This window comes from Pyrgilauda ruficollis, unplaced genomic scaffold (genome assembly GCF_017590135.1).
Source record: "Pyrgilauda ruficollis isolate IOZ18807 unplaced genomic scaffold, ASM1759013v1 scaffold28, whole genome shotgun sequence".
Taxonomy (NCBI): domain Eukaryota; kingdom Metazoa; phylum Chordata; class Aves; order Passeriformes; family Passeridae; genus Pyrgilauda; species Pyrgilauda ruficollis.
Window position 1 is genome coordinate 8587954 of NW_024524155.1, and position 21841 is coordinate 8609794.

Sequence of the window (21841 nt, forward strand, 5' to 3'; positions counted from 1 at the left end):
GCTGCGGTCGCTGCGGCCTGGCGGCTTTCTGTGGGCCTCCGCCTACCGTGCGCCCTCCGCCGCCGCACTGCGGGACTGGAGCTGGGAACTGCTGCGGGAAAAGGCGGGAGGGAGTTTCCAGAGCCAGCCCGTCCTTCCCACCGCCCTCATCCCTCATGAAGCTGTCCGGGAAGGAAGGCCCGAGCGGTGTCTCCGGAGGCTGGAACGCTCGGCTGTGTGAAAGATTGCTCGGCTGTGAGAGGCCGGGCGGCCTCTGTTGGCAGTCAGGGTGTGCCTGGAGGGCCGCTACCCTGGCAGCCTGTGTCAGCGCCCTCAGCGAGGGCACGGGGACAAATCACCTCCTGCACCTTGGCCTCCTGACCGGGGAGTCACCCGCGAGTCTGATGGCATCCATGAGCCTGCCCTCCACAAAGGAACTGCAGAAAGAATTGTTTATGCTTTTCACTTTGTGCTTTCTTGGACAGGATGTTCCGCTTCTTAATTATGTATTGTCTGAAACAGTATTTCCCTTTTATTCCTCTAGCCAGTGCCTGATTCTTGTATTGTGAGGAAAAAATAAGCACCCTATTCACATTTTCTGCAGAATTTTATACCCTATTAATATACTTCAGTATTCTTCTTCAACCGAAATGTTTGCCTATTTGCTTTGCTAAAGCCACTCCATAATATTCTCCTTGTTGAATTTCTTTAGTTCTTCTAATTCTTACTAATACTAATGCATGACCAGAATTTCATGTAATGATTAAGGTGTACAGTGAGTTTAGGGATTATACGGAATTATGATGACTGGTTTGTTTTGTGCTCCTTTTCCAATGCCTTCTGATCATTCTGTTTGGCTTTTGTCTTCTCCTGAGCTCCAGTACCTGTCAAGAGACCATTTGTGATTGGCAAAAGATAACAGGTAAGTACTGTGTGTAGATTATAGAATTAGCTTCCCTATACATACTACTTCACATCTACCAAACTGATTTTCTTGTCATTTTGTAATTCATCTTTTAAATACTTCAGTGACCTTTCTCAGTCAGATTTCCAGTTGATTGCTGTGAATATCTTTGCACTATCTGCACACTTTGTCAACTCTACGGGTCACTGCATTTGCAGTCTTTTTTTAGATGTTGATGACTTCATCCTTTAGAAAACTCTAAAACTATTTCTTAAGCCTTGTTACCTACCTTAAGTTTATTATTAGTTCATAAAATACTATTCATCAACAGGAGATAAGTATGAAAGAACAGAGAGAAGAGGATTCAAAACAAAGCAGTGATCATGGACACTGATAGTCTAGAAGTCATCAAATGAGTGGGGCCTGATTGCCAGCTTGGAAAGTCTGGCTTTAAGTGTACACTCACCTACTGATGTGGAGACAAGTTTTTGTTCAGGTATGTTATCATCTGTGAAATTTTGCAGTAAAACATTAGAATGTAGAAAATGTAGTATGCAATATATAGAAATATGTATCCACCTATAACTCATACAGAAGATGGGGGAAGCATCTAAAAGAAGCACATTACCAATTTTGAACAGAGAATTAAAAAATAATTACCTTGCCACATGCACTTAGTAGCCTTTATCTTGAGAACAGAAAAAGTATGTAATTTTGCAACCTGCACTTGTCTTTCTGTCTGCCTGTCATAATTTCTCCAAGTAGTTTTAGAACCCATGATCAGTATCAACCAAATTTAAAAGGGGGTAACAGGTTATTACATTACTGCAAATCAAATGAGAACAGGTTGGAACTCAGAGCACGGTTTTGAGTGGGAGCAAAACTCTAGTACGCATGCAGTTCACACTGGGAGACTGACCTACTGAGAAAGTTGAGCCAAAACTTTGCTGTTAATGGAAATATTTCTTATAATCATATTTGGATAGTTCCTGAAATCTGTAAATGTGTTTATTCTGCATACTTCAGCAACGGGAAAACTACCACCTATCTACAGAATAATAATTATTTCTCTCTTCTCTTATGAGTCAGACTCAAAGCCCATTCAAGCTTTTGATGCTCTAGTGCAAGATAAACTAAATAGATTTAATAAAAAAGCATTCAGTTTATTTGCTGAATGTAATTTTTCACATTGTCTCTGAGCTGCTCACCATGATGGTAGCTAATGGTTTCTCAACAAAGAGAATACAGAAAATGTGCTTTTTGAGAGTAAAGCAAATGGCCAAAGAGAGAGTTTATAAGAATCCTAAACAGAGATTTATGCCATGTCCCTGAAAGTTAATCCATATTATGGCTAAAGGATAAGAGAAGGATACATTAACAAATTGTTATTGTTGCCATACATCTGTTACTGTGACAAAGAAAAACTGCAACCAAACAAACATATTTAATCCTCCCACAAAATTGAAAGCAGTTATCTTCCATTATCACAAATGAAGTTAAACTTGTGTGAATGTTGCTTTTAGATTATTGCACAAGTAGTTACTATTTAACATTAGTAGAATTTGGCTCCGTAGTAAAATCTCCTGCTTTGACATTTCCTTGTATTATTGAGTGAGCAGTGCCCATGCTGATGAAATGCAGTTTTCTGCAGTGTATCCAGTGTATGAAATAAACTGGTTTCCTCAGTGCAGTTGAGCCACACTTTTCCTTAGGATTTACTAAAAAGCCTGACCAAAGGACTTATTTTTGTTTAGAGTAAAGAAATACTCAGCAGTTTCTTCAGTTCTGTCCTAAGAAAAGCAAACCATCAAGCCTTTATCAGACAAAACCACAGTAGCTGCATATTTAGCAACAAATTTCAATTACTAATGTTCTCTTCAGTTTTAATTATCTGTTATATTACTTATAGAATAAGTATTCTAGGTGATGATATTGTATAATACTGCTATTACATTTAATGTATCATATTTTCTCCTCAAAGGACCTACTTTGTAGGTCAGTATGTTTATGCTTCCTAGAGTATTTTATACAGAGGCTTTGAAAATTACATTACAAAAATGCAATTCTACTGCTTTCTTAAAGTGCAATAAACAATGCCTGAATAAAATCTTAGCAGTTTAAATTATTAATAAAATAGGGCTATAAAATTACATGAGAAAGCTGCAAACATTTTTCCTTCAACAGATAAAAATAAACAGAAAATAAACATATACAAGTTGATGGATGCATTCTTGCTAATATTTTCAAAAAGGCTGTCAGGCTGTCTTTCTAATGCTTTAATAAATCTGGTGGTTTATTTACTGATCCAAGTCCTATCTGTGAAATCTTCACTTACTAAAAGCTTGCTGGGTAGATCAGTTGTTGCAGGTATATATGTGATGGACATATGTAATAAAGATAACTGGTTCAGTTCAGATATGCATTTTGATGCTATACTTCAAAAACTTAAAGGAGTTCTCTTGACTTGATTTTTTCAGGCTGCATGGTAGTGCTGGCCTTGAACTTCAAATTGAAGCCACGGTCAGACTGATCCTGTAGGCAAGTTTGAAATATGTGTACACTGTTCCATTATACAAAACAGAAATAGCAACAAAATAAATATGAAAAATCTGTATCAAAGCCATAGTCTAGACAGGTCTGTGAGGTGTTTAGACATAAACCTCAGGCTTGTAAAGTATTTTAAGTTCTGCTATGTATTCATGTATGCATCTGTGAATATAAGTCTGCATTTCTATATCATTCCAAAAAAAGTAGGGTCTCAGTATTGTTCCCAGTACTGTGAACAAAGCACAGGAGGAGAGGAAGGAGGTATTTTTCAGACATAAGCACAGCATTTTGTTTGCTAGAACGGCCCACTAGCATTTTATACAAGCCTTCTCAGGGTGAAGACTAGAGAATTTTAAGAAATCCAGAATGATTAAAACTTCCTGTACCCATACAATTTTATCCAGTTTCTTTTTGCAAAGAAAAGAAGAGAGGAATTTTAGTTCTTAAAAAAATGCAAACCAAATCAACCAAACAAAAAACCCCACCCCACATCCACCCTTGTTTTTTGCCTATTTGTATATTTTGAAGCCTGTAGTTCTGTCACCTTTCTTTTTAAAATACCACAGGAATAGATCCTCCTGTAAGAAAAATGCACTTCTTTTATTCTCAAATCAAAACAAGTGTTACGTGCCATTTTGTCAGAAAACATTCAACTTACTGCATAACTTTCAGGTGACTTTGTGGCTTCATTGTGCAGCTACAGGTGAAGCTTCCAGTTACTGTAATGAGGTGGGTTTTTTGGTGCCTTGGGATCATTTGAGGAGGAGTCATATTCCTAATGAACCTTTCAAAATGCAGCCTATGAAACAGCATGCTTAAATAGTCAGTATTTTAAAAATAAATAAGCTATACCAACAGTCAGGATTTTCCATTTTTTATTGCATTTAGCAATTCTGCACTTTCCCTGAATTTAATGATTTCTTATGTAAAACCCATGCTAATTTCTCATTAGGCTTTTCCCCAAAATAAAGTTGATCTTGCCATTTATCCCTAGTCTCTAACCTTTTGTGGACATATGTCTGAAAGGAATGGTCTGAGCCACTGAGTTCAGCCTTCTCTGCAGAAAACTGCACCACACAGGTGTGTTCATATATTCCAATTCCAAATTTGTTGGGCTTTTCTACCCACAACTCCTGTAGAGAGACAGGTCCAGAACCATGATGCTCCAATGCTTAGAAACATGCTGACTTCCTCCTTAATTACATTTATGTTTATATCCATCTGTTTCTGGGCCAGCAATTTCCTATGGCTTAAAATAGCTCTCTGCTTCATGAGGGTGCTAACCTGTAATCTATGCACAGGCAGCAATCATATGCCACTCAGCCTTTCTGCCATTAAGCAATTAAAAAAATTTCATGCTCAGTCCACTGAATTTTTTGCACTTTTCTCTGTTCATATTCTGAACTAGAATTGCACACAGTATTCAAGACACAGTGGTACTTCTCAGTCTCTACTGGAAATGTTCTACAGCCCTGCATTTAACATACAGTTGGCTGAATCATACTAGAGGCTCATAATGACCATAATGAATAATTATAATTGGGCATTTCCAAGCAATTGCTTCCCTTATATGAATTCCCCCTATTATACCAGAAATTCTTGTTATTAATCCCTAAGGACACTGCCTTCTATTCTGTATTAAATTCAACTTTACTTCCATAGATCATCTGTTTTATAGGACTGAAATTTTTGATATGGCTTATTGTGAGCAATGCCTCTGCTTTTGCCATCAGCAAGCTTAATTAGTACATCCTTATTTTTGTGTCAGTGTCTTTGTTAAATAATGTTGGCCAGATGTTGGTATAAGGAGCCCCCACTGAACTCCCTCTTTGGTCACATAGTCCCCTTTCCAGCACATAGCTATTCTCATCCCTCTTTTAGCCACTTCTTTATTTATTTCTTGTGCTATTTCCCGTTGCACCTAATAATCTCACAAGTGCAACATTGTCAAATGCCTTACTGAGATAAAAATTAATTGTATCGAACAGGTTTCCATCATAAAAATTCTGCTGCCATTAAAATACACTCATGGTCTATGTTTGGTAAACTTGAACTGCATTTTATCCCATCTTTCATTCATTTCCATACTGTTCATTAATTTCAAGCTTTATTTCAAAGTTTTGTGTGTTGTTGTAGACTAACAGAATAATTGCAAATATAGCAAATGTTTATAAAATAAAAGTACGCTTGTTATATAGCACCACCACAATAGCACAGGTGGATTAAAATCTCTACCACAAGCCATAAAACATCATTCCCTAGTTTTCTCACTAGTCAGTAATGCTCCCCATCTCTTTGAATAAGTCAAGCTCTCCTAGTTTAGTTTCCGTCCCACAGTTCTTTTCACTTTGTGTATATTCTCTTCTGGCTTTGACTTTCCTTTCTACATCTTTGTCTGTTCTGAAAGCTGCAAAATTACTCATTAGGCTGGGGCATGCAACTAGATTATACAAAACCTTTAGAGCTTCCCCTTCTTTATGTGCTAGTTGCAATTTGCTGCCTATATTGCTAAATAGTCTTTTTGTTTGTCTTCTACAAGACCTTGAGTCTGCACTTCTAAGACTCCAAATCATAGCTTTCTTGATTCATTCATTTCCCTTCTCCATTCTGTACAGAGCTTTTCCTTGTTTTTCTCTGACTGTGAAGGTAGTCACTCATCCCTCTTTCATACTGGAATGTAAATTCCTGGCATTTTTTGTATCTGTGTTAGATAAATTCCAGATCTCTGTCATGTTTAAGCCTCTGACTTATTACCTCAATTACTATGTCTAGTTTATCAATATTTGTTCTTATAGTATTAAAAAAAGTTCTGTAGAACTTTGTCAAAACAGTTTTGTTTATTCTTCCATTTCATTTGGATTTTTCAGCCAGCTGGGAAAGGAGAGAGGACTGTTCTGTTTTTACTTTAAACACAACAAGTTTCCTCCCCATCTTCACTACCTATATAAATTAGTCTCAAATAGCATCAGTTTGTGCCTAGTAAATAAATAAAAAAGCTTTTGTTGTCACTTGCACAAGTACCTGAGCTGCAGTGGCATTAGCAGCCCACATTTTTCACTGTACAACTGCATTTTTTAGTCTTCAGCCTTGCCAGAAATCTTCCTCATCCCCATGTTTTGCCAACAACTGAGCTGAGATGCCTACAGATTTTCCTTTCTCCAATCTCCATTTATGCTGCAAAAATTACATTATTTCAGCTGCCAATGAGACCATAAACTTTCCTCAGTTTTCTAGATAATTGCAATTTGTAAATAATATCACATGGATATCCATTATTGGTATTGAAAAGTTTATTACCAGACAATTTGTATAATGCTTGAGTTGTAGGCAATGTCACCTCTCTGCCAGAATGTTGATTGCTGTCACTAGACAACTGATATGACAGGCATTGAAGCTAGTTGATAAATACAGTTTAAAAAAATCTACAATATAATGACCTGAAATCCTGCTGTCTTCAACTATTACACTCCTTTCAGCACACTGAAGATTATTAAGCCTATAAAAAACCCAACCTAATATACCTAAATTATGGATGCCATCACTAAGTCATAATACTGTATTAACTGGGACTAATCAATTATATATTTATTAAAATTTAATCCTCTATCTTACTGGCAGTGAAAGTCCTATCATACAGACTGCAGTTATTCTGCTGATGTGCTGTTCCTTTTGACCCTAAAAGCATCAGTATGCTGCACAACTTTGAAAAGAGAATGCATAGGTAAGCTCTGTAACAGCAACTGGAAATTTAATTTTCACATAGAGAAGAAAGAACATTAATTTTATTTTTATGGTTCTTCCTCAAAGAACCATAGGTATGTCCTCAAAGGTATGTCTATGCTTTTTTCATGCACTTCTTTTTCACCTTACCTGTCCCTTAGTGTTTTGCTACACCCATTAAGTTGCATAAAAGCAGTTCTTTTGGCTCAGAAGGCTGGAACCTTGTTGTACATTCATTAAATGTATTAGGAGGAAAAGTAAGGATGATGGCAATTCATACCTGGTTCTTAGTGCAAGAATAAGAATAGCCTAAGACAAAATAATTTGAATGCCCATACACCTGCATCAGGGTAAAAGTGAAAATATAGATACAATTTTATATTCTGTAGTTTATTTTATACACACATACAGGAGAGGAGCAGTTTGAAATTTACAAATTCCCAAGAAAATTGATTACTTCAAAAATCTGTTAGTCTGTACCACAAACATGAATATGCCCAACTTTATCATAATGTTTGCAACCATCTTCATTCCCATGTGAGCAGGAGGTTGGACTAGAAGATATTCTGAAGGCTCTTCCAAGCTGACTCATGCTGTGATCCTTTATGAATTCTCTCTCTAGAATTCTCTCTTCACAACCACTATTCCACACCCAGACATGCACAAAACCAGACAACAACCCTCTTTCAAAGAGCTCGTAGCACAGATCTGTCTCCCATACTTATTTATTGCCTTTTTGGTACCCAGACTCCAGATGATCATGACCACACACGACCATCTGCTCACAAATGGCCAGGCATATATTGTGCCTTTTCTTTTCCCAGACACTCAGTATTGTACACCAATCATTTATCTCACTGTCTATCCCAAATACTCCTTCTTCCCTTATTAAATGTTACATTCTTCTTTAATTCCCCACAGATTCTTCATTACTTTCTCTCAGATCATAAACTTTGTTCAGAGCTGTTGGGCTTTCATGAACCCTGAGTTCATTTTCTCAACTGCAGCCATTATCTGAAATACTTTCTACCCATCTGAATATATGAGTTTTTTTTGGACAAAGTACTTCTCACTGATTTTCATGACTTCACTTTATGTATATGAAGTGTCACGTAAATATGGACAACATCCAAGATGCTTCAGTGACAGTTTCTTATTTCATACACTTTGCTTTGATAAACAATTCTTGTCTATTCTTTTCATTATTATCCACATTAGATATGAGCTCTTCTTTCTATAATTTAGCCTAGCAACCAGGTAACCATTATGAACTAGAAATCATATATATATATATATATAACAATACAAAAAATCCATATATAAGTAAATAGGAAATCAGATAACAATTTGCACAATTAATTAATGATGAAGAAATTATTGTTAGTGTTCCTCAGTATATCCAGAACAACTTCATTAAAGTATAGCTAATCATGGTAGAGAATCTTGTGCTGAAAGCAATATAATGCTGCAGCTGTATTTCCTAGGAATCACAACTATTGATTCCCCATATTTAGGGCTGCTCAGAGTCCTAAAATCCCAGTAACACTTAAATGGCATTCTACCAACTCTGCTATCAAAAGGGTATCAGTGAGTTTTAGAATTAAGTACTTCTGAGCTAAGCACATTGCTGTTTTAATGAAGAAAGTACACCATATGCTTAAATCAAAAACTTCTGGCACCTTCACACTGAAAGGGGAAGCTGCACTCCACCCCAAACTATGTTACGGCCCTTGGCAGAAGCGCACAGTAGCCTCATATGAACTGTGGAATCTCTAAACACTGTCAGAGCAGCCTTCATTAGGAAGAGCTACATAAAGCAGGCTCTGCTAGGTTCATCCAAGTTCATTTATAGACACTGCACCTTCAGTTTGTGGGTTGGTATCCCTTATTTGTTAGCAAAAAATCAGGAACACTATACTAGAAAGGAAAGAGACTCCAATGTTGACATTATAGAAATTCTTGAACAGCCGTAATCATTAATGGAGGCCCTGTACTAGAGTACCACTATAGAAATATGAGCCCTGAAGACTTTAAGACTTTGTCTGTAAAGTATCCTATTTTAAAATGCTAAGATCAGGGTTTTTCTTTGGCTGCTGGAAGTAATTATTTTCTATTGCTATTCAGTAAATAACTATTTCAAAAAGGTAGATTACTAGGACTAGCAGTCACAGACAAACCCAGAGAGAAGAACATTCAGATAATCAGCACAGTGAGTTAGTGAGTTGTCAGAAACATAGATAAGGTGAGGAGAGGTGCTTGAAGAGACTAAGAAGGAAAGAGAGGAAAGCAGTAAGAAAGGCCAGAGTTAGAAAATGCTAATAATGTTAATTAATAGCTGTAGCCAAACAGTTTTCTGCTGACAGAATTTGTTCTTCTCAAGCCAAAAGAAATAGACTATTTTCATGTGTTGTTCTTCCCTGTTGTTCAGGGATCTTCCCTGGGGTTGCCAGCTGTGTTTTGATAGTCAGATGGGGTGGAAGATTTCTCCAGCAGCAGATTCTGGAATCTTTTTTTCTTGTCAAGGAAAGAGCTTGACAGTCATCAGTTCCTTTGTTTGTCAAAAGGGAATCTGTTTGCTCCTTGTCAAAGTGCCTGCTCTGCATTTATTACCTTTGTTTGGATTTGTTTCCTTTGTGCAGTTATGTTTTCTGCACACAAGGATTCTCACCCTCTCAACAAAAAGTGCAGTTAGACCCATCAGATGGCACTCCTACAAGGGATTTCTGAGCCTCCCTCCGCCCTGTTCATTTCCCCCCTGCCAAGCAGGGTGGCGTGACAGAGGCAGCTCCAAGGACAAGTCATTTATTTCTCTGCACTGTCTGGCCCCGCCACACCCGGCTCTGGGACGGAGGGCCTCTGCAGCAACTTTATTTGTAGCCTTTCCTTCGCTGAAGTCAATGACAAAGATGGCTGGCAAATCCGAGGCTCTGTTGCTTCTCATTCCCAGCAAGCCATGAAGTGCTCAGTGGTACATGGCTCAGTGAAGCAATCGAGTTTTCAGAGAGTGCTGTGTGTGATTTTTAATTCTGTAACCCTGCAGTTTTCTAAGCTGTGGTTCAGTACTAAACAGAAGATAATCCTGTTTTCATCTGCTGAAATAAAATAATTTTATTTATTGATGGCATTCCTAAATTATTTTATTTACAAGGGAGAAAAATCTTCTCTCAAATCTCCAACTAACTGCCATAATTTTTTTTAAAAATTATTTCACCTCCTCAAAACATGTTTGGTGATTGTGAAAGCATTGTTTCATTTGAGATTACTCCTAATTTACAATGGTATAGTTAATAAAATTAATGAAATTACAGAAATACAGCTGAACTGTGGCTACTGTTTCATGATAAAAAATGTCAGTAGTAGCTTAAAACCTTCTTAATATCCGTGTGCCCCTCAGCTGTGCCAACAAAATTGCTTGCAGCGCTTCTTAACTAAGGTTCATTAAAAAGTTGCCAGCACTAAGTCAAGGAACTGACTGGAGTTAAAAAAGAATTATTGATTGTGATAATCACTAGCACATTCAGTTGCTAGCACAAGTGCATGGCTGGCATGCCACAGGCAGAAGAGGGAACAGGAGCAGGGAAGCAGGAATACCTCATGCTGATAGTGGTGCCTGGACAGCAGCAAAAAACAGCCTGTGCTAGATCAAAACTGAGAGCAGGATTGTAACACCCATTGAGCCAATTCTCAATTATCTATGATTAGTTGATCTTTTTGCAGATTTTCTATGCCACAAATGTAAAACCAACCACCCTGCCTCCAGCATAGGTATTAGCTGAAGCCCATGACTGTACAAACATCTCTTGCAAGACTGTGCCTGGCTTGGGAACAAAGCATGCACCTTCCTGCAGAGCCAGAGATCATAAATTCTGTCAAACCAAAGTGGCCTCTGTGAAAAAACAGCTGAAGTTCTTCCTCACCGTGTTCCCAGATCCAGGAGTGACAGACAGCATGCTGCAGTCACACCACATTGCTTCCCCTCAGGAGCAGCTCAAACCCAGCTGGGCTTCAGGCCAGCTGCAGGCGCCTTCATGTGGAAATGATCCCCAGCAGGCAGGATTGTGGGAGGCCTTTCAGGTCAGGTGAATACGATACACATGCACGGATCCGCTTTGGATATCTGACCCAACAAACTCTCCCACAGGCAACTGGGGAGATAGCATTGAAACATCAACAGCAACAGTCCTGGCCAGGTTCTGGAGGAAAGTATGGGAAGAATGAAAAGGCCAAAATGTCATAGGTGACACCACCAGGGAGGTATTTACACTATAAAGTATTACTTGCAAAAGAAAATGGGAAACATTACAATTAGGAGGAGTAGGGTTGAGAAGCGTTCCATCTTTGGGTCAGCTCCAGCCCAACTGAGCTGCATGACCCTAAGGATTCAGCTGAAGTCATAAGGTGATTTTTTCTTGGTTGTTTGTTACAGTGCTAACACTGTTTACAAGCACAGTTGTTTCCTACAAACTATGATCACCTCTCAGTGTGGAAGTATGTTTTAGCTCTGGATAGCATTTTTGTAGCTGATTATTCTGTTTTATGTGTATTGCACCATAAAAGTGCTTACCATTTTGGATTATTTTGAAAGAATATTGTTTCCCACAGAAAAGCAAGCCAACTTACAAGTGAGCACAAGTAATTTTACTTTATTGTAATCACTATCCCAGTTTAATGGATGATCAAAAATTCACAACTAATTATTTTCATACTTTGCATATATTCAGTTAAGGTGCACAACTCCATAAAAACAAGTTAGCTTCAGGACTTGCAATTCTGTGTGTCTTGCCTGCCCTATATAAGCAACACCAAACAAAGCCAAACAAGCTGTTGGCCTGTTCTTATGTTGCAATCTTGTGGAATATTATATTCTCTAGAAGTGTCAATTCCTTTTAGCCCCCAGAGTTGCTCAGAATTCTATATCTTTAAGGGTTTTTCCATTAGGAAAAAAAAATTGATGAAATGTGATATGATCCTTGATTTTAGAAATAACGGACATTACAACTTGATTTATGGAGCACAAAGAAATTCACATGAATAGGAACAATTTATTTGCCTGTGGTTCCCAGAGTTTTTGTAGGCAGCTGCATTCTAAAAATCTTCCTTCCAGCATTTCTGATGTCACACAGACAGGATTAGAGCAAGTTCCCAGTGACTTCCGCAGTTCTGAAATTATTTCTAAATCCTCAGAAAATCTGCTGAATCTTTGACCCTCCTATTGCCTGCACCTACACAGTACCCAGGGTGAGCACAATATTTTCTACTACCAATTATGTAAATCAAAGCTGTAATTATTTGTTGTGGTCTCTGAATGGAAAGTGGCTCTCATGGCCCCTACTTGGAACAAAACAGTTAAACTGTCCAAAGCCCAACACAGTTAGCATGCTCTTCAGACTTAGTTTTTTCATATTGTCAAGCAGATCTCTTTGGAATTGTACAAAATCTCTTAGCTTAGCCAGATAGCACAGGTGATCCCATGTGGCCATCCACTGAAGCCAACAGAATTACTGCAGGGATGGATCTGGCAGTACAGCATGTTGAAGTGAGTTCCCTTAAGCAATAAATCAGCACAAATGTACAAATCCAACTGTGTCTGAGGGTTCTGTTTTGCAGCCATCTGTACAGGCTTTTATTGTTAAACAGAAGTAAACCAAATGTTATATTAAATGATAGTCATTGATTTATGCATGAAGGTAAAAAAAATACACACAATTATGGAAGCTGAAAATAACTAGATGAAACTGGTTTGAATTATTAAAAAACCCAGAAAACATTATGTTTCATTAAAACACTAAGGTAGACCCACCCTAAGACATGTTGACATTGCAAATTAACACCAGAATCCCAATATGACATTTTAAGACAATCTGATCTAAAAGATACAGCCAGCTGAAGGCAGTTTGCTGTATGCCAGTTTCTCAGACAAAACAAGAGAGCTGAAATGTTTCCTCTTTTGTAATGGTAATAAAATCTTGCATCATTTTTGTAGAAGAAAGAATGTGCTTGATTACTGTTTGCCAAATCAATAAGTAATTGCATGGTGAAACATATTGCTACAGAAATCCACCAAGGTCAAGAACTGAGTAAATTCTAAAATGTGCATGAATACCAAAGTACTTGGAGCTGTGATTGTTCACAGTAATTCTGGAAGCCTTTTAACAAGTCATGCTTCAAAGTTAAGAAAATCTTTTACTGTTAGAATACAATCCTTCATGGGGATGAACTGATTCCTCTTACCAGCAGCAAGTAATTCATTCAAGGTCCTTATCTTGCCATAGATGTAGAAAGATACTGACCCAGTCTGATCTCCAGTCTGATGCAGAACAGTATTTTCTACATAGCAACCTCTGAGCTTTCTATGATCTCCCTGCTGTTTTGGAGCTGAAGAAAGCAGAGTGGATGCCAATTTCAGTTACAAATTTTTTTTGTCATTTTGCTTTATCAGTAACTACCATTTTAAGAATAAGGCACATAAATAATGACACCAATTTATAGATTTTTTTTCTCAACGTAGTAACTCAACTATGTTTTAATCTCTGCAGCTAGATTTTTTTTTTTAAATGCAGCTCTGAACAAAAACTTGATCCCCCTTCTGCTTTCACTTGTATTTGGGGCCAGATTCTGACCACTTTAAGCAGAGAAACACAGCAAGGGTTTAAGCACTAAAGTGATCTCTGATTCAGACAAGATTGATAATCCCATTAATTAACAAATTATTTTGTCTTTTTTAACACTCTTTTAATTGCAAAGAAGGCCACAAGTAGAAGATACACAAGCTGTGGAACAATCACCACTGCAGAAGTCATTCCACGCAGTCACTAACCATTCATAGTGTGAAGTCTTCCTGTATCTCCATTATGCTTTGGCACAGAGAGTTTCTCTGCAACCTGGAAGCTCCTCCACCAGCTGATGGGCAGAGTTTTGCTGCTGTCCAGATTAGCACTCTTGCCTCTGCACCATCATGGCCCTCTCTGTAGAAACCTAGCCAAGAGCCACCTTTTGCAAGACTCTGGGACCAAGACAAGTTCAGAAATGTGACATAGGTAAAGTGTAGCCATATGAGGAAATGAAACTAGCTTCTTCTTCTGGAGATGAGGGAAGCAAGTTAAAACTCAGGACCTCAGTATATGATGCATGGACACAGGTACAGAAGTGGCATAATGGTGCCACTGGTGTGGCAAATGGTGTGGAAGCATGTCCACACCACATCAGACTGGGGACAGAAGTTTGATACTTCCATTAGCAGTAAACGCCTGCCCCAATCCAATGGATTAATCCTGAGAGCCCCCACTCTGTATCAGTCTGTTTTGTTGTCATGGATGCCAGGATGGATAACAAACAAGTTAAAGTTTACATCCAGGAAGTCAATCACGTGCTGGGACTGATCAAACCAGTACCACAACGAAAGAAGGCTCAGAGCCATAACCCCCTGCCATAAAACCTGTGAAAGAATTAAGTCAAACTGTTGGAGCAACAGAGTACTATAAAAAAAGCTCACTGTGTAACAGCCCAGTTTTAATAAACCAGACAGGATATGGCACACAACTGTTGACTGTAGGGCTTCTCATAAAGCAACTGGTTCTTTAACAGCCCCTGGTTTCCAGCACAGTAAATGCTCTTCTGGGGGTGGGTGTGTCAGCTACACAAGAAAGGTCTTTATGATCCTGATACAAGAGCAAAAGAAACCACAGTTTGCAATTACTCAGGGTGGAAGGCAATGTACCTTTTATCACATACCCCAATATTTTAACAGTGGCCCCATCTTTGTCTGTGCTGTGTTAGCTAAAGAGCTGGAATCAATAATCCTCCCACCAAAGTAACAATTTTACAGCATACAGATCATACTCTAACTGGAGTACATGAGGAAATGGTTCATCAAAGTATGAATGCTATCATCCAGCATTCACTGGAATTAAATATTAGTGTTCCATCAAGCATTTTCTGGAATTAAATATTAGTGTGGAATTAAATATTTTGACTTTACATAGCAGGGACTAAGTCAAGAAGTTGCAGTTTTAGGTACACGATGGATGGGAGGGCACAGAATCTGTATTAATAGAGATCTAAAACATTCAAACACCTTCTGAGAAAGGCTAGTAAGTGGGTACCAGAATGGCTAAGACACATAGGGAGTTACGATTTATTTCAACAGGATGCAAGGAGAGGATTGCCTGTGTCCTGGTGCTGGTGATACATATAGTAAATACATACCTTCTTGGGTTTTGGTGGGGGTTTTTGTTGGTTTTGGGTTTGTTGTTTTCTTTTGTTTTGTTTTGTTTTGTTTTGTTTTTTAATGAGACAGTACCTTTCAAAAGAGTAACGGGCTGCCAATCTCAAGGAAGGTACACTACTCTGAGAAACTCAGCAAGTAGATTATATTGGTCCTTCCTGAAGGCTGGAAATACATTCTCACAGATTAGCTCTGGGTCAAGAACTGATAGTAGGTGATAATGTTACACTAATCCTAAAGCTTAAAATTAACTGACTTTAGCTGTAGGTAATACTGAATGGGAAACTGCAAATTATTTTATCAATAAAATTAAGTGGGTACTATAGACACATAAGACAACCAATCATACTTTAAGAGCTCCTAAGAATTACACTCAAATTGTAAACAATGAGAACAACGTGATAATATTCAGCAATTTTTCTATAAACACTGCTAATAATCAATAGGAAGTCAATGCAAATGGACACAATTAAGATACCACTTGTTCCTGATTGTGTATCTTATATGCAACTAGAATTGCTTATTCAACAACCAAAACAACCTCTTAACAAAGGCACTCCTTTACTTAATGCAACTTTATGATGGATGAGAGCCCATGATTATGGCTCCAAAATTAATGAGACAAACATACATCTGAACTTAGCCAACTGGTACATGGAACAAGACTTGTGCTGAATACAGCACCTTCCTCTATGATGGGTACAAAAAAACACACACCAACAGGATACAGAAATAAAAGAGATACCATGCAAACTTTGCTGGGTGAAATTGGTGTAGGACCACAAACACTGAATTCATTTAATACAAAAATTATAGCAAATAAATTCTCAATATTGTAAGAACTGAAAGCTGTGGTAGGCAGAACTGCAAGTTGGCTACCAACAGCTTTACAAACTTCCATACAAGACTGGCAAGGTACCTGGCACCTTTAGTGACACACTAGTTTATCACTGTGGTGCCCATTACTAACCTCTGAAATCATACCACAAGAAGCCAGATGTGCTTTATCTTGTATTCTATTTCAACTAACTAGAATATTGCAGGTTAATCAAATTTGGATAGTCATTGAAAATAGTCAAAGACAAATCTTAGAAACTATATTCCCTAACTTGGTGAGAGGCAAATTCAATGGAGGATGGCCTAAAACTATTTAATATAATATTGAGGGTTGTATAATTGCAGCTACAAAGGAGTTAATATTGCAGTTGTTAGGAATTTGTCAGATGAGTGCCACTCACATAAAAATCATACCCTTAATGCCAATTTGCTGTCATTCCTAACGTCTTTGATAAAAATATGTGGCTACCTATAGTAGCAGGAGATTATTTGCATTGTAATACACATGGCAACAATGAACTTAGCAAACCATGCTCACTGGGCTGTCATGCTGAGGATGCACCTGCCTGACCACACCTTGAGAATTACTTAGTATGAAATACTCCTCTGGTATCTGTATCTGGCAGCAGCATGTATATGGCAATGGGTTTGAATGTCTGTATCCACCTTCAAAACTATCCACTTCAAAATAATGTAAATTTTGGACAGAGAAAAAATTGCTGCTATCATATATCATATGTGGTTTACAGATTTACAGGCTAACTTCTTGTTGGCAGAAAAAAAAAAAAGGTGTCTTATTTGTACTGTTTAAGACAATAACATGTAGCATGACCTTTGAGACACAAGACAACTTCCTAAAAAAATGCCAAGCTTACCTAATATCTGTCTGAAACTGTAAAACCTTTAGCTGAAAGACAAATAAAAATTGATTTATGATAACAAACTGATTCAAATAGTGAAAACCAATTATGCTAAGACTTCTTTGTGGTGGTAAGCAGTGCTTCACATCATCGAATTCAGTTGACAGTAATCTAAATGGCAGTTTGTGCTTAGTGTCTTTTTTGATCAAGAGTATCAGCACAGATATGAATATTTGCAAATGACACTAAATGGAAAAAGTGTGATGTATATTTTCTAATACAGGTACAACTGGGAAAAAGCAGGCATCCTTCTACGTGTTTAGGCACTACTGGATTTTCCAGCAGCTGGTAAAACTCTGCAAAACTTCACTGAATGTTGGACAATTTTCTTATCTTAAGTGTTCCACCACAGTATCTGACTGTATTGCAACCACTCAGATCAACCACTTTCCTAACTTACCTCAAACTTTTCAAAAGCAAAGTAACAAGGTCTTCCTGAAGAATCATTTTCACCTAAAAATAAATTTGCACCAGTTAAAGAGAAAATAATGTATAATAATACTTGATGTACTAATTATAACGTTCTTGTGTTCTTGTGCATTTGTTTTTGGCTGACCCAAAAGTCACTTAGCAAGTTTATCTGACATCAGCTTTTATAAAAATAGAAAATAAAACAAACAAACAAGCATCATTTTAGCAACTTTAATAGCTGTGCCAAAATTTAATCACTTGGGCTGAATATTGCCATGATGATTGTCTGCTTTGGCCTGTACAAACTTAATTCAAAACTGTTCATATTATACTCTAATAATAACAGCTGTAGAAAAGCCCATGGAGAAGTTAATAATTTCATCTTTAGAACAGGCCTTGACTAGCTTGCAGCAAATACAGCACAGTCACACTCCAAAGAAAGATGCTAAAGTAAAATTCTGAATAACCACTCACTAAACAGCACCATCTAACCTGAATGCTGAATCACACAGATCCAACAGAGCTCCCCCAAAAAACTGATTATGATTATGTTGGTCCAGGCTGTCATATAATGTGAACAACCAACTTCAACTCTTCCCAGCTTTTATATGCTTAAACTTGTAGTGTAACACCTTTATTTGATTGTGTTTACAAGTGTACACTTGTATGCACACATAAATTCCACAAATATACAAATCAAATAGAAAGAGTGCATCCAAATAGTGCAAGTTTTAGAAGAAAGCACGCATTACCTGTAAAGGAAAAATTCAAACTATTCACCTAACATGAACATGTAGCTGCACATTCTGTGATTTGGCAGTACCATTCAGGCTCCATAAGATGGCAGACCTGCATACATTTAACAGATGTTGGTGTAATGACATTGCTGTAAATACATTGGTTTTTAAATGGTTGCTTTAAACTGTTGGGGCATGTTTTCACTCAAAATGTTTAGAACGTGATATATTTAGAACTGTAACGAACTCTGCTTACTACCCTATATTGCTTTTGCCAGACACTCTGATGGCTTTGGACATGGCCTACATAAAGCACCTGGAAAAAAATAAAATGTAGCATCATCACTCATAGCTGATTGGTTGGGAATTGCCATTACTTGGTCAATGTAATTCTTTCTAATAAACACGTAATTGGTTTTTCTTCCCATTGATTCATTCTAGAACTTTTGATCATTTTAAGCTAACTCTAAGAATATATTGCTGCCCTGAACACACCGAGGCCCTGAGGGTTTCTTTTAAATAGTCTGCTTTACAGAAGAGTGTTTGGGGCAACAATGACTTACGTGTTAACCTAAAATTAGTATATTTATTTCCTCTTGAATGATGGGATGATGTCACTTCTAAAAGCTTTTTCCAGGTTCTCTGTCATTAATGTAGTTCTATTATTTGTACAGTCATTATAGTATTATTATAGTAAATTAATACAACAAATTTGTTTTATGAGTCATATTAGGTTGTTCTGGAAAACACTCCAGAACAAGGTGATGCCTTTAGCAATGCTTTATACCAATTTCCTTTCCATTTGTTAAGATGTCAACGTGGTTTAGACCTAAGGTGTTCAAACATGAAATTTTCAAAAACATTATCATACTTTAAATGACCAGGTAAGAAACAGAATGAGTTTGCAGTCTGACTTTTATGTTTCACTTTAGCAAACTTGGACTCATAAACATTATAATTACACAGGCATATAATTTTCCCATAAAGGTTTCATTGCACTTGTTCCACTTGGCTAGGATTACAAGGAGAAGCGGTTAGATTGTTTTTAATATTTTGAAAGAGTTCTTTGGAAAAAAGACAGTAAGAAGTGTTCATGTCAGCAGGAAAGCAGTTTGTACTCAGTAGGGCTCTGAAAAGGAAATCATGATAATTTTAAATTAAAAACTGATCTACTTCCAGGTAACCAAATGGAACAAAGAAAACAAATTACCAAGGAATTTAACTCAAAATTCCTACACTAACACATCGTCATCCTGAAAACTGCAGTTCAGAAAAAACTTTCACTAGAGTGAAAAAATTGGGCTGTTATGTTCATATGCAAATTTGTAATTTTTTCATATGTAAACATGCTCTTTAATAATTGCTTAGCAGCAAAACCTTATTTAAAACACTGCTCCCTGACACATTCACAGGCTTCTTGCTGACTCACTCTTCAAGAATGGAATTTTGAAAAAGAGCAATGAAAACACTCCAGTAACAGAAATACTGAAGAATTTAGATAATGAGTGTCTGTAACCTACTTCTACCTTTAGACACTTATTGTATCAAGCTTCACAGATCTGCCAGGAAGTTCTTGCTGTTTTGAAACCCCCGTCGTTTTTAAAGCAGTCCTGTAAGCTTCTTACTGGTGCAGAGACAACTTTCATTTGGTTTATCTATGCTCATTTCAATGAGAGACATACAAAAAACCCCACACAAGTGGTTAAGGCATCTCTGCAGCTCCTTATGCAACAGGACTGCACTGGGTTTTGGCCAGGCCAAGGGGGCTCCCATCCCCGCATGGGCGCAGACCGACCTCGCGTGCCTCGGCACAGCTCCGCAGTTCAGGGCTAATTTCGCAGAAGCGTCTCTTTTGTGTTGAAAGATTTTGCAGGGTTTCAGCAAGCTATTTCAGCGATCAGTCATCACTCGGCCGTGCATATCCTCCCCCAGCTGCCACTCAAGCTGTCACTCGGAGCAGCGGTCGTCTAAGAGACGCTGCTGCTCACACGGCCACTGGAAGGGCAGCCTAGGCAGGTTTGTTCTGCCACGCTTTGCACCTCTGGCACCCTGTGCTGTGGAAAAGGATTGAGAAAAGCGGCTTTGTCTTTCTGCCGCTTTTTTACGTAGAAACCCTGCTCTGAAGAGGTCACTGAATGAGGAACAGCTTCTTCCTGCCAGTTCTGGCTCATCAGCAAAGCAACTGCTGTTGCTGCAAGCTGCAGCGGTACGAAGAGACTGCAAATCTTCCGCTGGGACTGCTGATGCTGCCCAGAGCGGCCGAGAGCGCCCGAGCTGCCGGTGCTGCGGACAGCGCCGGGAGCGGGCGGCCATTCCCGGCGGGGCCGCGGCCGCCCCCCGGCAGCGCGCTGGCACGCGCACCCCAGCATCCTCACTTGACGCATTGCAGGTACCGCGCGGCCAATCAGAGGCCTTGACTCTTACCAGATAACCATTGCGGAGTCCCGTTAGCCAATCAGGCGCTCCTTGACAAAGTGCTGCCTCAGACGCCTCAGCACCGCTTCCGTTGGAGCGGCCGTGCCAGGCAGCGGTAACCTTCCGCGAGAGCATATAGGTCCCGCCGCCTGCTAGCGGCTGTCTGGCGGGAGCTGCCCGCCGAGGGACGGAGGGAGCCGGGATCGGAGCGGCCGCCCCATTGCTGCCTCCCCCTCGCTGGTGCTGCAGGACTCGGCAGCGCTCGGGGTGCAGCCGCCATAGCCCGGGCAGCGAACGGCCGCCGAGTCCGGCACAGAGCCCTCCCGCTGCGGCCTCGTTGCCTGCGGGAAAGTGAAGGGAAAAAAGCGCCCCTGGGGAGGCCACTGGAGGCTCCGGGAAGGCGCGGCGGTTTGCGCTGTGTCGCCCGGGCCATTGCTGTGGGTGTAACGTTAATCGCCATCGGCAGTTCCTGCGTGGAGAGCGGGAGAGTGAGCAGCGCCGAGCCGAGCCAAAGCCTCGGTTCAGGCGGATCCCAAGTGCCTCCAGAGGAGCTGCAGAGCTCCTGTGCCAAGCTGGCGAATGGCATCTGCGAGAGCCCCAGCTGAGAGCCTGCAGTGGCGCTCGGCTAATTGCGGATGCCGCCACAGCGCCTTGGGGAGCGCCGGCAGGAGCCGCAGTGCCGAGCGGCTGCGGGAGAGGCAGGGCGTGAGGGCAGCCCGCTGTCTTTACTGAACATCCTCTGTGGCAAGCTGAAGTCCCCAGCATACGGACAGCTATTCCTCTCTGTCCTTCCAAACACCTACCGTAGGTGTACCCGCTTGAAAATCCACCTGCTTCTCCGTACCCGCTGGCCACGTAATAAATCCACTTCACTCTGAAGTGCAGGCTCGGTGTAGCTGTGTTTTCACGCCGACACAATTCTGCCATGCGAGATTGCTCTCTAAAGGATGCTCCCTGGCCCCACTGGTGGCTGAGGGCTTGCTGCAAGGATCTCAGGACAGACAAAATTCTAGCAATAACATTTTTTTCCAAGAATTAAGCTAGATGACTACTTGGCAGCCATGGACCCCTCATAGAACAAAGTTCTTTTTTTTTTTTTTTTTTTTTTTTTTTCCCAAGCCTCTGGGCCCTCAGTTCTTCCCCAGAG

At 39.4% G+C, this 21841-nt stretch overlaps 1 protein-coding gene across 2 annotated transcripts; it reads right to left on the reverse strand.

Annotated features, from left to right (window-relative positions):
• Positions 1–10613: 10613 nt before the first annotated feature.
• On the reverse strand, positions 10614–21672 carry LOC121356070. Of its 2 annotated transcripts, XM_041472131.1 has the most exons (3): positions 20075–21672; positions 17532–17584; positions 10614–11343 (listed from the first exon to the last, which is right to left on the reverse strand). In XM_041472131.1, the coding sequence occupies exon 1, from the start codon at positions 21619–21621 to the stop codon at positions 20227–20229; it is 1395 nt and encodes a 464-aa protein (XP_041328065.1). In that variant the 5' UTR covers positions 21622–21672; the 3' UTR covers positions 10614–11343; positions 17532–17584; positions 20075–20226. The 2 variants fall into 2 exon arrangements, with proteins under 2 accessions (XP_041328065.1, XP_041328064.1); XM_041472130.1 differs by lacking the exons at positions 10614–11343; positions 17532–17584 and adding an exon at positions 17760–19408.
• Between the last annotated feature and the right edge of the window lie 169 nt (positions 21673–21841).